Raw genomic sequence first — 12,574 nt, 5'->3', positions numbered from 1 at the left:
TCTAGGATTTAAACTCCTTGGGGACAAGACTGTGTCACGTTCATCATTGTATCTCTGGCACTATGCATATTGCTTAATCAATATATGTACTAGGTAGTGGTTATTTGTAGGGTTGGATGGATGGATAAATGACAGTTTAATATAATATGAAATTTCCTTCCTGATCAATTACGGTGTTTCCCAACAATTTCCTATATAACTTAGTTATATGTTTATATATTTTCATATCCATATCCTTAAGACTTTTATGATGCATTTATACCTCCTGAAATATTTAAATAGAACTTTTGAAGATTTCTTTTGTTTTTAGAGAGGTGAAAAGGGAGAGCCTGGTGCCAGAGGTGCCACTGGACCCAAAGGAGAATCTGGAGTGAATGGTCTGATGGGGCCTACGGGTCCCCAGGGGCAACCCGGGGAAGCAGGTCCTCAGGGACCCCCAGGACTAGATGGGAAGCCCGTATGTATTCTGCTTCTTTCACAGTTTTCATATTTCTGTTGCTTTTTACTTGGTATGTCAATGTCATAACCCTTAATAATTTGATGCAGGGGAGAGAATTTTCAGAACAGTTTATTCGACAAGTTTGCACTGATGTATTAAGAGGTAAGTCTCCAACATAGAGATTTTAATAACTTTCAGATTTCAAAAGTAATACAAATTCTTTGTAGAAATTATAAAAGATATAAGTAAGATGAAGAAAATAAAGGACATTTATCAACCTCTCATTTTTATTTTCCAGATAAGTATTTTTATAAAGGTAAAATATTATATGTACCCTTTGTAACCTTTTTAATAAAGCAATTTATCATTATTTCACCATTGATTAAATTTTCTTCCCTGACATAATTCTGGTAATTTTGTTCAAAATATGATGTCTATAATTTAATTTACCAGTTTCTTTTAGAGGGGCACTTCCTTTTTTCCCTTACTTGAAGCAATTGCCACAATAAAATTATTGCACAGAGCAATGGATATTTCCATAGTTAAATTTCTAGAAGTGAAATTATTGGCCAAGAGATATGTATCTGTAAATTTAGAAAAAATATGAGTGATATTATTAATGCCCATTCACCATTTAAACATAAGGGATGGGGTTTCTTTGCTTTTAAGCCCAGCTACCTGTCTTACTTCAAAGTGGAAGAATTCAGAGTTGTGATCACTGCCAGTCCCAGCATGGCTCTCCTGGTATTCCTGGGCCACCTGGTCCCATGGGCCCAGAAGGTCCCCAAGGATTCCCTGGTTTGCCAGGAAGAGATGGTGTTCCTGGATTAATGGGAGCTCCAGGACGCCCAGGTGCCAAAGGATTAAAAGGTACTTAGTTTGTATGTGTAAGCAAATAAATAACAGAAAAGGGTATTTTTTGTATTCACATCCTAAACTTATTTAACAGGCAAGAGTTCCTGTTTGTTTTCTTGAAGACAAAAAATTTTTCTGTCCCTAAGTCTTTAAATAATTTGTCAACTGAGTTAAAGAACAGTCATTCTATTTCATGAAAGAATATCCTAAAGTCAAGAGAGAGGTCAACGTTATGAAGCATGTGAACCTGTAAATCAGAAAATGTTGACAATGTACTTAGAAATTTTGCTTGAGTCTAATTAGGTCTTTAAATAGAACATCACAGACACCATTTCCTTTATTTTGACTTTGGTAACTTCTGTAACCATATTCAAAATTGTTTTCTATAAATTTCTATAAGAAAAATGATGTTTTGCGACCAAACTTCCTAATAGCCCACAACTTACTGCTCTTTGTTTTTGAATATTTATGTGAAATGTTGGTTGATAATTCTTTCCTTTTAATTTAATATTATAGGAACAATTTAGATGTTTCATCAAAGTAATAAAAGAACAACTATGAGTAACAAAAAGAGCTAATAATTCCAAACCATTTTCCTTTCTTAATATTTAATCTTCATTAAGTTTTTCTAGACCACTGATCATTTTATAAAGTTTCGCTTCAAAAATTCTGTGTCCTGTTAATAATAATAAATAGGTGGCTGGCTAATTTTTAAAGATTTATTTTTCTTTTAATGTGTGTATTAACAGCTTTGAAAGAAATAATCTAGGAGGAAATGATTTTATGGGAAAAGTAAGCTTACTCCCCTCTCTGACACTCTGCAGGCTTACCAGGACGAAATGGGGCAAAGGGGAGCCAAGGGCTTGGGTACCCTGGAGTACAAGGTCCTCCTGGTCCCCCAGGTATGAACTGATGATGCTCATAAGTGTTGCTGCACATTTTACGTTAAGAAAATCATCATAAATCTCTGTCCAAAGATTTGAAACCAAGACTTTCGTTTCCTTTTTTGAGTGATTCACATTCAACACATTGAGCTGTAACTGCTAGAAGTTTTATCCTATATTATATCCATTAATCATTCAGGATTCTCTCTCACTTATCATTTAGACTCCTTAGAATACCACTCCTTAGAATAGTTCTCAGATGGTTCCACGTCGCCCAGGCTTACCTAGTGTATATCACCTTTAATCTTTATGATTCTCAGGGAAGCAGAATAATGCTGAGATGGACCTGTAAGCCAGCCTCTGCTAGCTGCATTATTTAACTTCTCCGTGTGTCAGTTTCCTCATTTGTAAAATAGTGATGAGATGTCTTTTGCATCATGACATTGGTGGAAGATTAAATGAATTAATACATGTCATGCTATCAGAACGGTGCATGAAAAAGTTATGTTTTCAATAAATGTGTACTATCATTATTATTTTAGATGTTATTACTGCTCAAGGCTTTTGGGTGGATCAAATGATTTAATACTTTGTATGTAAAGCATTTTGAACAATACCTACAATTGTAGTTTAGTGCTGAATAAATGTTTATTAGTAGTAGTAGCAGGAAGTATTAGTGGTAGAAAGTGCCCAGTCCACTCTGCTCCATCCCTAAACCTAAATATTTTGTTTTTGTTATTTTGGGTCATCAACTTTAAAAGGCCAATATCTTGAGTTAATTTTTCTTCTTTTGAACATGCTAATTGAACTAAGTTATGGTTCACAAATTAGTGTTATAATACCTCTGTGTATTGATTACTAGTATACTATGGTAATGACAATGTATTTCATTGTGGAAACTAAAATATATAGATATATATATAGATATATATATATAATGGAAATAGTCATTTTGACTACAAATATGGCACAAAAGTGGCTTTATTAGAGTTTTAGCTTACTGATATATTACCTACTAATTTATAATAATATTGGCAAAAGATAAGCTGAGAGGAAGAAATAGTTTGGACAATCCACAAATTGAAATATTAGAATGTTAGCTCTGTGTCTTCACCAGCAGCATGATTGCATATTAACATAGCTCGGCCTAGTTGTACAAAAATTACTTTTGGATAGTTCTTTTCAAAATGGAAGGTGTATAGAATTAGCAAGAGGATACCTCCTCTTTTCACCTTAGTGCAAATACGTAAAAGTTTCAAGGGAGTCTTTTTACCAGTTTACATGTTTTGCAGATTCAGCTGTGTCAGCAACAAAACCAAACTCATCTGTTCATGTATTGCTAATGTCCCATCCTAGGTCCAGAGGGCCCCCCTGGAATAAGCAAAGAAGGTCCTCCAGGAGACCCAGGTCTCCCCGGCAAAGACGGAGACCACGGAAAACCTGGAATCCAAGGGCAGCCAGGACCCCCGGGCATCTGTGATCCATCACTGTGTTTTAGTGTCATTGTCAGAAGAGATCCCTTTAGAAAAGGACCAAACTATTAGTGTCTGATGCCTCATTCAGCAGCCTAGGCATGGTGCTCTTCTTTTGTGGTCTTTGCATCTCAGGAAGATAACAACAGTAATCCCTTGAAAAGAAACTCATGTACCTCGGTGTTTTTATTATTGTTTCTTTCCTTAAGGAAAAATATAGAAAAGGTCACATATACCGATTTTAAAGGCTCCTCAGTTCTTCAGAGCCTTTAGATTAGTAGCATTAACTAAATCTCAAGGGTTTCTTGTAAGTCCATTCATTTTAGTCAAAGTCAAATATAAAAAAACACCATTGCCTGTCAGCCAGTCAGTTTCAGTCACTGTGAAAAATTTCACATTCAGCCTCCATGCGGCAGAGTATTTGAGTTCAACTTCCTGTCTGTGTGAATTTCATGTTTCATAGCTCATAGCTCACACTTCTACATTAGTCCAAACGTGCATCTGGACATGGGAGATGAGATCAGGGCTGATATTCGGTTTGGGAACAGACCGTATTGCCATATCAGCCCTTACTCCAGTGTCTGTGCTTACCAGACAGTGGTGATGGACTGTTGGGGTTGTTCAGTGTTTTGAATATCACCTCTGAACATTCTGGAAAAAAAGTTTCACTGGACCTGGTCGATATGTTCAAAGGAATTGTAAGTTCAGAAATACCAAAAAGACTTTCTTCTTCATACTTGCTTAGTAATTGGAATGTTTGTTGCATGCCTTCATTTTCCATTTCAGTTATTACATGTGTACATTCATATATGTTAACTTTTATTATAGCAAAGCTAGTGGGAATCAATGCTCTAGTTGACAGGAAAGGTAACTCCACAAATCCTAGGATGTCTTGATATTTTTAGCAGACTTTAAAATATTATAAACAGTCTTTGTGTACTGTATTTAATGCTTTTGTAAGGAACATAATTTGAGATATTCCATCTTTATCATGCTCTAAATTTTTTTACTTTGCTTATTATTCAAAGTACAATAAAGTTTTGTACAGGCCTGAATGCAGTGTCTTTTTTTATACTTAATTTTAACTGATTCTTGAGTATATTATCCATTTGACATGGTCATTTATTCAATGGGTATAATTTATTAAATTATTTACCTTATTTTTAAATCACTGATTCATATGAAATAAGAACTTAGAAATTGGGTTGGGTGCTCCTCACCTGGATGGGTACAGCATCTGCTCCCTGGCCCAGGAATGGCTGGTCATCAGAGTTTAGCTTAACTGATGACGTGTCCTTCTGTGACTTTGATGAGAACCTTGGAGGCGACTGAAGCCCATACATTAAGCAGCTGAATTAGCTTAAGGCTTGTTTTGATGTTCTGTCTCCAGCAAAGCCCCAGATATTTGTTAGACCTGACCAACTTACTCCTGGTAATTACAGCATTTCCTGGTAGACCTGGTGAAGGGGCAGAATAGGAACTTCCTTCTGCCCCTTGTTCATTCGACCACCTTTGAGCACATGTGATGCTGAAAACTTGGTCTCTATGCACTGGTGCCAAATCGAAGCTCAGAGACAGAGTTTTGGATGAAGTAGAAAAAAATAGCTTTATTGCTTTGCCAGGGAAAGGCGGACACAACAGGCTCATGCCCTGAAAAACTATGTGTACCAACTTGGGAGGATTTAGTGAGGAGTTTTATGGCAATGATTCAAAGGTGGGGTTGCTGATAAGATTAGGGTGTGTGCAGGGCCTACACTCCTTTAATCTGGACTCTTGATGAGCTTCTCTGGTTCCTTTAATCTGGCCTTAGGGGGTCTTCTCTGGAATGAAGAATGCTGACATATCCCATTTATTGGGAGTTTTAGTTCTGTAAAGAGCTCAAAGACATTATTATGTGTATCTCTTAAGGTGACCCTGCCCCAAGGCTGCACTATTGTTTCTTGACTGCTCCTCCCTTGTCTCTGCATCCCCCTCCCTTCCCTGATTAGCAACTGTTTGAACCTGTCCTTTGGAACGCAGGGAAGGTCATGGAGGCTGGAGTCTATTCCCTACAAATAAGAGATGGGGGACAGAAAGACTTCCATGCCCAGGAGCCCCACAGGGTCCTGCTCTGTTTCACATGGCCATGTAATGCCTGGGACTGGGCCAGGGATACGATGGTGACATAGTCATGTGGTCTGGTCTGAGGACACTCATGTCTAATGAGGCACAGGTAGGAAAACATGTGATTGCTATACATTCTAAGAAAGGAGGAAGTGCTATAGAAATGTATAGGGTGATGCTATGGACTAAATTGTGTTCCTCCCAAATTCATATATTGAAGCCTTAACCCTCATGGGATCCTGTTTGGAGGTAGGGCTTTTAGACTGTGATTAAGGTTAAATAGGTCGTAAGGATGGCGTACTAATCCTATATGATTGGTGGCTTTATAAAAGGAGGAAGAGGGAAATCCCTCTTTCTCCACATGCACACATATGACAAAAGACCACGTGAGCACACAGTGATAAGGCGATGATTTAAGAGCCAGGAATTATCATACTAAGTAAAGTAAGCCAGACACAGAAAGACAAAAATGATACAAATGAACTTATTTCAAAAGAGAAATAGAGGGCTTCCCTGGTGGCGCAGTGGTTGGGAGTCCGCCTGCCAAAGCGGTGGATGCAGGTTCGTGCCCTGGTCCGGGAGGATCCCACATGCCGCGGAGCGGCTGGGCCTGTGAGTCCGGAGCCTGTGCTCCGCAACGGGGGAGGCCACAACAGTGAGAGGCCCAGGTACAGCAAAAAAAAAAAAAAAAAAATAGATTCACAGACATAGAAAACAAACTTATAGTTACCAAAGTGGAAAGGTTGGGGGAGGGATAAATTAGGAGTTTGGGAGTAACATATACACATACGACTGTATATAAAATAATAACAAACAAGGCCGTCCTGTATCGTACAGGGAACTATATTCAATATCCTGTAATAACCTATAATGGAAAAGAATCTGAAAAAGAATAGATTCATACGTATAGCTGAATCACTTTGCTGTACACCTGAAACTAACACAACATTGCAAATCAACTATACTTCAATTTTTAAAAATTGCATTAAAAAAAAAGAGCCAGGAAGATCACCCACCCTGATCTTGCACTTCTGGCCTCTAGAACTAAAAGCAAATCCATTTCTATTGTGTAGGCCACCCCATGAGTGGTGTTTTGTGTGGGAGCCCAAGTCATAAAACAGATGAGTGTGGGGAAAGCTTCCATAAAGCAATAGTTATAAACTGAGATTTGAAAGGCCAGGAGACATTAGCAGCCCACCAAGTCATGTCAAGTGAATAAAAATGAGCAAAGTCTAGGGGATTAGAAAAGGCCTGGAGAACTGAGAACAAAAACTAGTGAAACCGAGTGGGACCCTGTGGGGCTTCTGGGCACGGAAGCCTTTCCGTGTTCCTTATTTCTTGTTTGTAGGGAACAGCTTCCAGCCTCCACAACCTTCCCTGTGTCTCAAAGGGCAGATTTGAGCAGTTGCTAATCAGGGAAGGGAGGGGGATACAGAGACAAGGGAAGAGCAGCCAAGAAACCACCTGAGGCCAGATGAAAGGAACCAGAGAAGCTTATCAAGATTAGGAGATCACCTGGCCAGTTTAAAGGCGTACAGGGCCTGCACACACCCTAATCTTATCAGCAACCCCACCTTTGAATCATTGCTATAAAACTCCTCACCAAATCCTCCCAGGTTGGGACACATAGTTTTTCAGAGCATGAGCCTGTTGTGTCCCCCTTTACCTGGCGAAGCAATAAAGCTATTTTTTTCTACTTCACCCAAAACTCTGTCTCCAAGATTCGATTAGTCACTAATGCACAGAGGAATCACTAGGGAATATAAATCGTATTTACTTTCAGTATCTGCTTTTAAAATTGGTAACTCAAGATGAAATATTTCTGTAATTTATCATGGTATATATGTCCTAACCTATTTTTGCCTTGTACAAATTCGAGACTAACTCATAAAACACTGATGTTTAAGAACGAAAAGGTGAATGGCTTTGTCCTGCAAATACATTTTCACCATAATGGTGTACCAGCATCTTACATGCAAGGCCTTTTAGCGTAGTTAAAAGGGCATGGCTTCCATAGTGAGGTTGCCTGTGTTCAAATTCCCACTGTTTTTTTCCAGTAGGAGCCTTCAGAAAATGTATTTATCTTTTTGTGCCTCAGTCTCTTCATATATTAAATAAGGAATATTAATAATACTTACCTAATAGTAAGGATTAGGATTGTGAGGATTCAATGAGATAAAACAAAAATATTAATCCATAGAATAAATTCTGATCATCTACCAGAGCCACACAGAAAATGTGAGATTAGCAAATTTTGAGATGAAATATTTAAAAAACTTATTCAAAACATTTTATATCTGTGCAACTAACACTGATAAAGTTAATTTGATTCAATGCCATTAAGAATGAAACACTGAGTCTTAAGGATAACAACAATTCTCAGTAAAGGCTCTCTTGACCAGATTTTGATTCATCCTGGTCTAAAACGTAATGTGGGAACAATTTAGGTGGGAAAAAAATCAGCAAACCCCTGGGGTTTATAGTCTTTAGTTATTTTATCTGTATTTTATTCTATTAGCTATATTTATATCAACTGTATTTTATCCTTGGTTCTTAGAACTTTACCGGGTAATTGTTTCATTTCCATCATGAAGAGATTTTCAATTGAGATGGAGCTGCATATCATTCTTTTTATCCCCAGTAGAGGGCAGCAAAATACATATATACCCACATACACAGAAATAAGCTATGATAACTTCCTCTCATTATATTAATCATATAAACTATCACTGTGTATATTTAGCCTGAACATTTTCTCAGTTTTGTATGCATAGTTAGATTTATATCCTTAAAACCTTAATTATTCCAAAGGAGAAAAAAAATCACAAGGGTTTTATAAATTGAACACCTAAGCCAGAGTTCATGAAGCCATTTATATTTTGATATCTTGCCTATCTGCTTTACCTTGGTATGATTTAGTTTATTGACTTAAAGTGCTCTGGCTAGGACCTTTGATTATAGCTTCAGAGTGGTAACTTTATTGTCAGGAAGCTGTTCTGAAGCTCGCTCCTGGGATTCCTCAGTTGTAGATCCAGCCCCTTAGCTGCTATTCAGCTGTGTTGTGTCTGAGGCAGGTAGAAAACTGTCCTTATTGTTATTACAGTGAAGAGTCAAACCGCACATCGTATGGTCTGGTACAGTACATGGTGTAAGCTGTCAACACAGCGAAGTACCCACTCTGTGGCTGAGACACTGAGAGCCTAATCTTCGAAGGCTCTGAGGCATGATGGGGAGACAGAGGGAAATTCAAATGAACAGTCTGTCTGTAGTTTACAAAGACCAGGAATAAACCTGTACTTTAGTAAAATGGAGCTGCAAAGGTTTTAACAAAATTTTATCTTAAAAGCTACATATAGAATCTTATTTTGCCCCGCATAACACATTTGAAATAAGGAACGTTACTGTTCCTACTCACTAAATTATGTCTGGGTTCTGCCTTCCCCAAGGTAGGTTTCACAGAGAAATTTTGAGTAAATAGATTTCAAAAGGACAACTTAAAGTAGCTGACTGGAGTGTCATTCTGAATAAGCGAGAATGACAAGCAGCAACAAGGTTTTTCTGTCGTGTCCCCAGTTCAGTTGCCATTTCAAAATAATATTAAATCAAATTTGAAAAGTATCTATAGATCTTATACAGTGAAATTTAAAGTGAAATTTTGAAATAAGTCATTTTGACAAAAGAAAAAAAAGTTAAGGAGTGGTCTGTGATATGTGACCTTGGATAAATCTGATAACTTCCCTGAATTTGTTTTTTTAATCTTTAAAACAAAGGGTTTAAGTTACTGTGTTTTTTGACCCTGGCTGTACATTAGAATCACCAGGAGAGCTTTAAAAGATTCCCTTGCTGAGGTTCCACCAGACATTTTGGGATCACTGCCTTGCCTTCGAGGCTTCCAACCAGAGAACACAGCTCCATGGGAGTGATAGTCATTCTATATTTTTAGGTTTTGGATAGCTGGTGTTGAGGGTGGCAAAAGATAAGAGTAGAGATATAGGGAATGGGAAAAGGGCTGGGGAAGGAGAAAGCAGATACCAAAGAATCTTTCAAGATTGTAATGAGGAAATAGCAGGAAGAGGTGTGCATTGCAGATAAAACACTCTGGCTGCACTGAGAATAGATGAAACCAGACAAGATTGGAAGTGGAAAAGCTAATTAAATGCCGTTCCAGTGGCCCTGAGGATAAAAGGATAAGACAGAGGCAGAGGGGATAGGGGAAAAGAACATCAACATATTGATGCCCAAAACTTGGCCTCTGTGCACCAGTGCTGAATTGAAATCAAAGAGTTTTGGGTGAAGTAGGAAAGAATAGCTTTATTGATTTGCCAGGCAAAGGGGGACAACAACGGTCTGGTGCCCTCAGAAACTGTGTCCCAACCTGGGGGGGATTTGGTGAGGAGTTTAATAGCAATGGTTCAAGGGCAGGGTTGCTAATAAGGATCAGGGTGTGTGCAGGGCTTGTATTCCTTAAATCTGGACTCAGGTGGTCTCCTGATGAGCTGTGGTCCTTGAGGTTATCAAACTGTGACCTTCTTTCTGGAATCAAGTAGTTAACATCTTCCATTTGGTAGGGGCTTTAGTTCTGCATAAGAGCTCAAAGATATTATTATGTGTATCCCTTAAGGTGGAACCAGAACCCTGCTCCAAGGCTGCACTATTGTTTCTTGACTGCTCCTCCCTTGTCTCTGCATCCCCCTCCCTTCCCTGATTAGCAACTGTTTGAATCTGCCCTTTGGAACTCAGGGAAGGTCATGGAGGCTGAAGCCTATTCTCCGCAAACACCAAACGGGTGACACAGAAAGGCTTCAGTGCCCAGGAGCCCCAGAGGGTCCTGCTTGGTTTCAGTATTAGTCCTACTAAAATCATGGAAAACTCCCAGAATCTACCCACCATGTCCTCGGTGACCCCAAGAAGGTGAGGGCTTATGAAACAGGCTTCCTAGGAATAACCTGCCATCACGCAACTGTGAATGTGTAGAACAGAATTCCTGTTTTTCACCCTTGCTACTTTAATGCCAGCAAAACCATTGGTAACACCCCTGTTGCCCTAGCCAGCTAGGGAACTGCTCTCTTTTACACTAACTAAACAGGCTGCCTGCAGTCCAGATTGTGGCTTCTGTGGTCCCTTGTCAGCAGTGCCAATGGGCAATGCTGCACAGTTCCTGGAAGAGGTGGTAACATTTTTTCCTGAATAAATGCATCTGACATAACTAAGATTGTGTGGAATCAAACCTCATTGTTGTTGATAATTGCCACTATTTCTCCTATTTCATCTATTTACTCATTCAATTCATTCATTAAATAACTCCTTGGAAGTAGAGTACTTACTTTCTTCTGTGCTTCTGGTGAAACTGGTTTTTATTATTTGAGTGAAACGTGCTGTATCTAGATAACAAAAAATGTACTTGAACATATTTTTTTCCATTTTAAATTTTGTGAAAAGCAAAAAGCACTGTGATGTCTTTGTTAACATACCCAAATCCCATATTGTTTTAAAGTCAATAGGAAAATAAGGCTCTGAAGAATTTTAAGCATTCAAGCTAATTAAATGCCTTGAAAACATTGAACACTAGATAGAAAATTAGTCAGCTTGGGGAAAAGGAGGGGATGGTGGATAATAGGAAAAAAATACACATGCTGTTAAGGAGAATCATAATTTCTAGTTTCATTTTTTCTGAAGTTTAATGTTGCTGCTTTCTAAGGACGTGACCACGTTATCTAATTGTCAGTGGAATAATGTGGTTTTCTGGTGCCAAATTCTGAATTCCACAAGACTAACTGCTGATGAAATTAGAAGAGCTTGTTGAATTTAGAGATTCTGGTCTTTAGGCATGGAATTTAAAATAAGTATTTAACCACATAACTTTTTATGCCTAGTATTCTGTAATTTCTGTGTTAGAAATTGGCAAAGAAACATTATTTCCCCAATATATGTATTTATATGAAAATCTGCATGAAAGCCTATGAAATGAAATTTGTGCATAATATTACTCAGGGGAAAGAAAATTCTGAGGGCAAAAATAATTGCAATGGTTTTGTATTTCTGAGTACACAAAAGACCCTCAAATAAAAATAAACAAATCAAATAACTATTTCACTCTCCCCTCATTTCACAATTTCAAACCTGCCTGAAATTGATCTGTATTCTATTTTTTTATCTCCTGCCTTTCTCTTTTCTCTTCTTTTCTTCCTAAAGTCCAAAATATAAACTAAAACTTGATTTTGTTTACTGTATGTATTTAATAAATATAATAGGCTAACTTTAAAAACAACTTGATTGAGGGATAATTTACATACAATAACATACATCTGTTTTTAAGTCTATATTTTGATAGGTTTTGACAAACGTATGTGCCTGTGAAACCATCATCACAGTTAAACTATAGAACATTTGCATCACCCCCAAAACATTTTCTTGAGCCTTTCTCTAGATAATTTACCCCTCTTCTGGCTGCATTAACCCCTGATCTGCTTTCTGACACTATTGATTGAGAATTTTACTTTCTAGAGTTCCATATACACAGAATCATACACTACATATTCTTTTGTTTCTGGCTTCTTTCATTAAGCATAACATTTTTGAGATTCATCCATGATGCTGTATCTACCAATAGTTTATTCCCTTTATTGTTGCTGAATACTATTCCTTTGTATGATTACATTTCAATTATTCATTCACCTGTTTATAGAAAGTTGGGTTATTTCCAGTGTGGGACTCTTCTGAGTCACACTGCTATGAATATTCATTTATAAGTCTGGATGGAGATGCTTTCATTTCTCTTAGGTATTAGAAGAAGAGAGAAAATTGACTGTGAAAGAAAGAAG

At 37.8% G+C, this 12,574-nt stretch overlaps 1 protein-coding gene across 1 annotated transcript in view; it reads left to right on the top strand.

Moving 5' to 3' along the window:
• Positions 1-4,437, top strand: part of COL21A1 (collagen type XXI alpha 1 chain) — a 127,277-nt gene extending 122,840 nt beyond the window's left edge. Inside the window, exons 25-29 of the mRNA XM_089918920.1 lie at positions 311-457; positions 547-601; positions 1,109-1,309; positions 2,119-2,196; positions 3,535-4,437. Coding sequence (XP_089775046.1) covers positions 311-457; positions 547-601; positions 1,109-1,309; positions 2,119-2,196; positions 3,535-3,722 — 669 coding nt within the window. The 3' untranslated portion in view covers positions 3,723-4,437. The remainder of the gene's footprint in view (positions 1-310; positions 458-546; positions 602-1,108; positions 1,310-2,118; positions 2,197-3,534) is intronic.
• The last annotated feature ends 8,137 nt before the right edge of the window (positions 4,438-12,574 follow it).

This window comes from Delphinapterus leucas, chromosome 10 (assembly GCF_059928025.1).
Source record: "Delphinapterus leucas isolate spDelLeu-1000000601 "Yukka" chromosome 10, BTC_Dleu_Yukka2, whole genome shotgun sequence".
Classification (NCBI taxonomy): Eukaryota; Metazoa; Chordata; class Mammalia; order Artiodactyla; family Monodontidae; genus Delphinapterus; species Delphinapterus leucas.
Note: the sequence above shows the minus strand (reverse complement) of the source record. Positions and strands in the feature narration are given on the sequence as shown.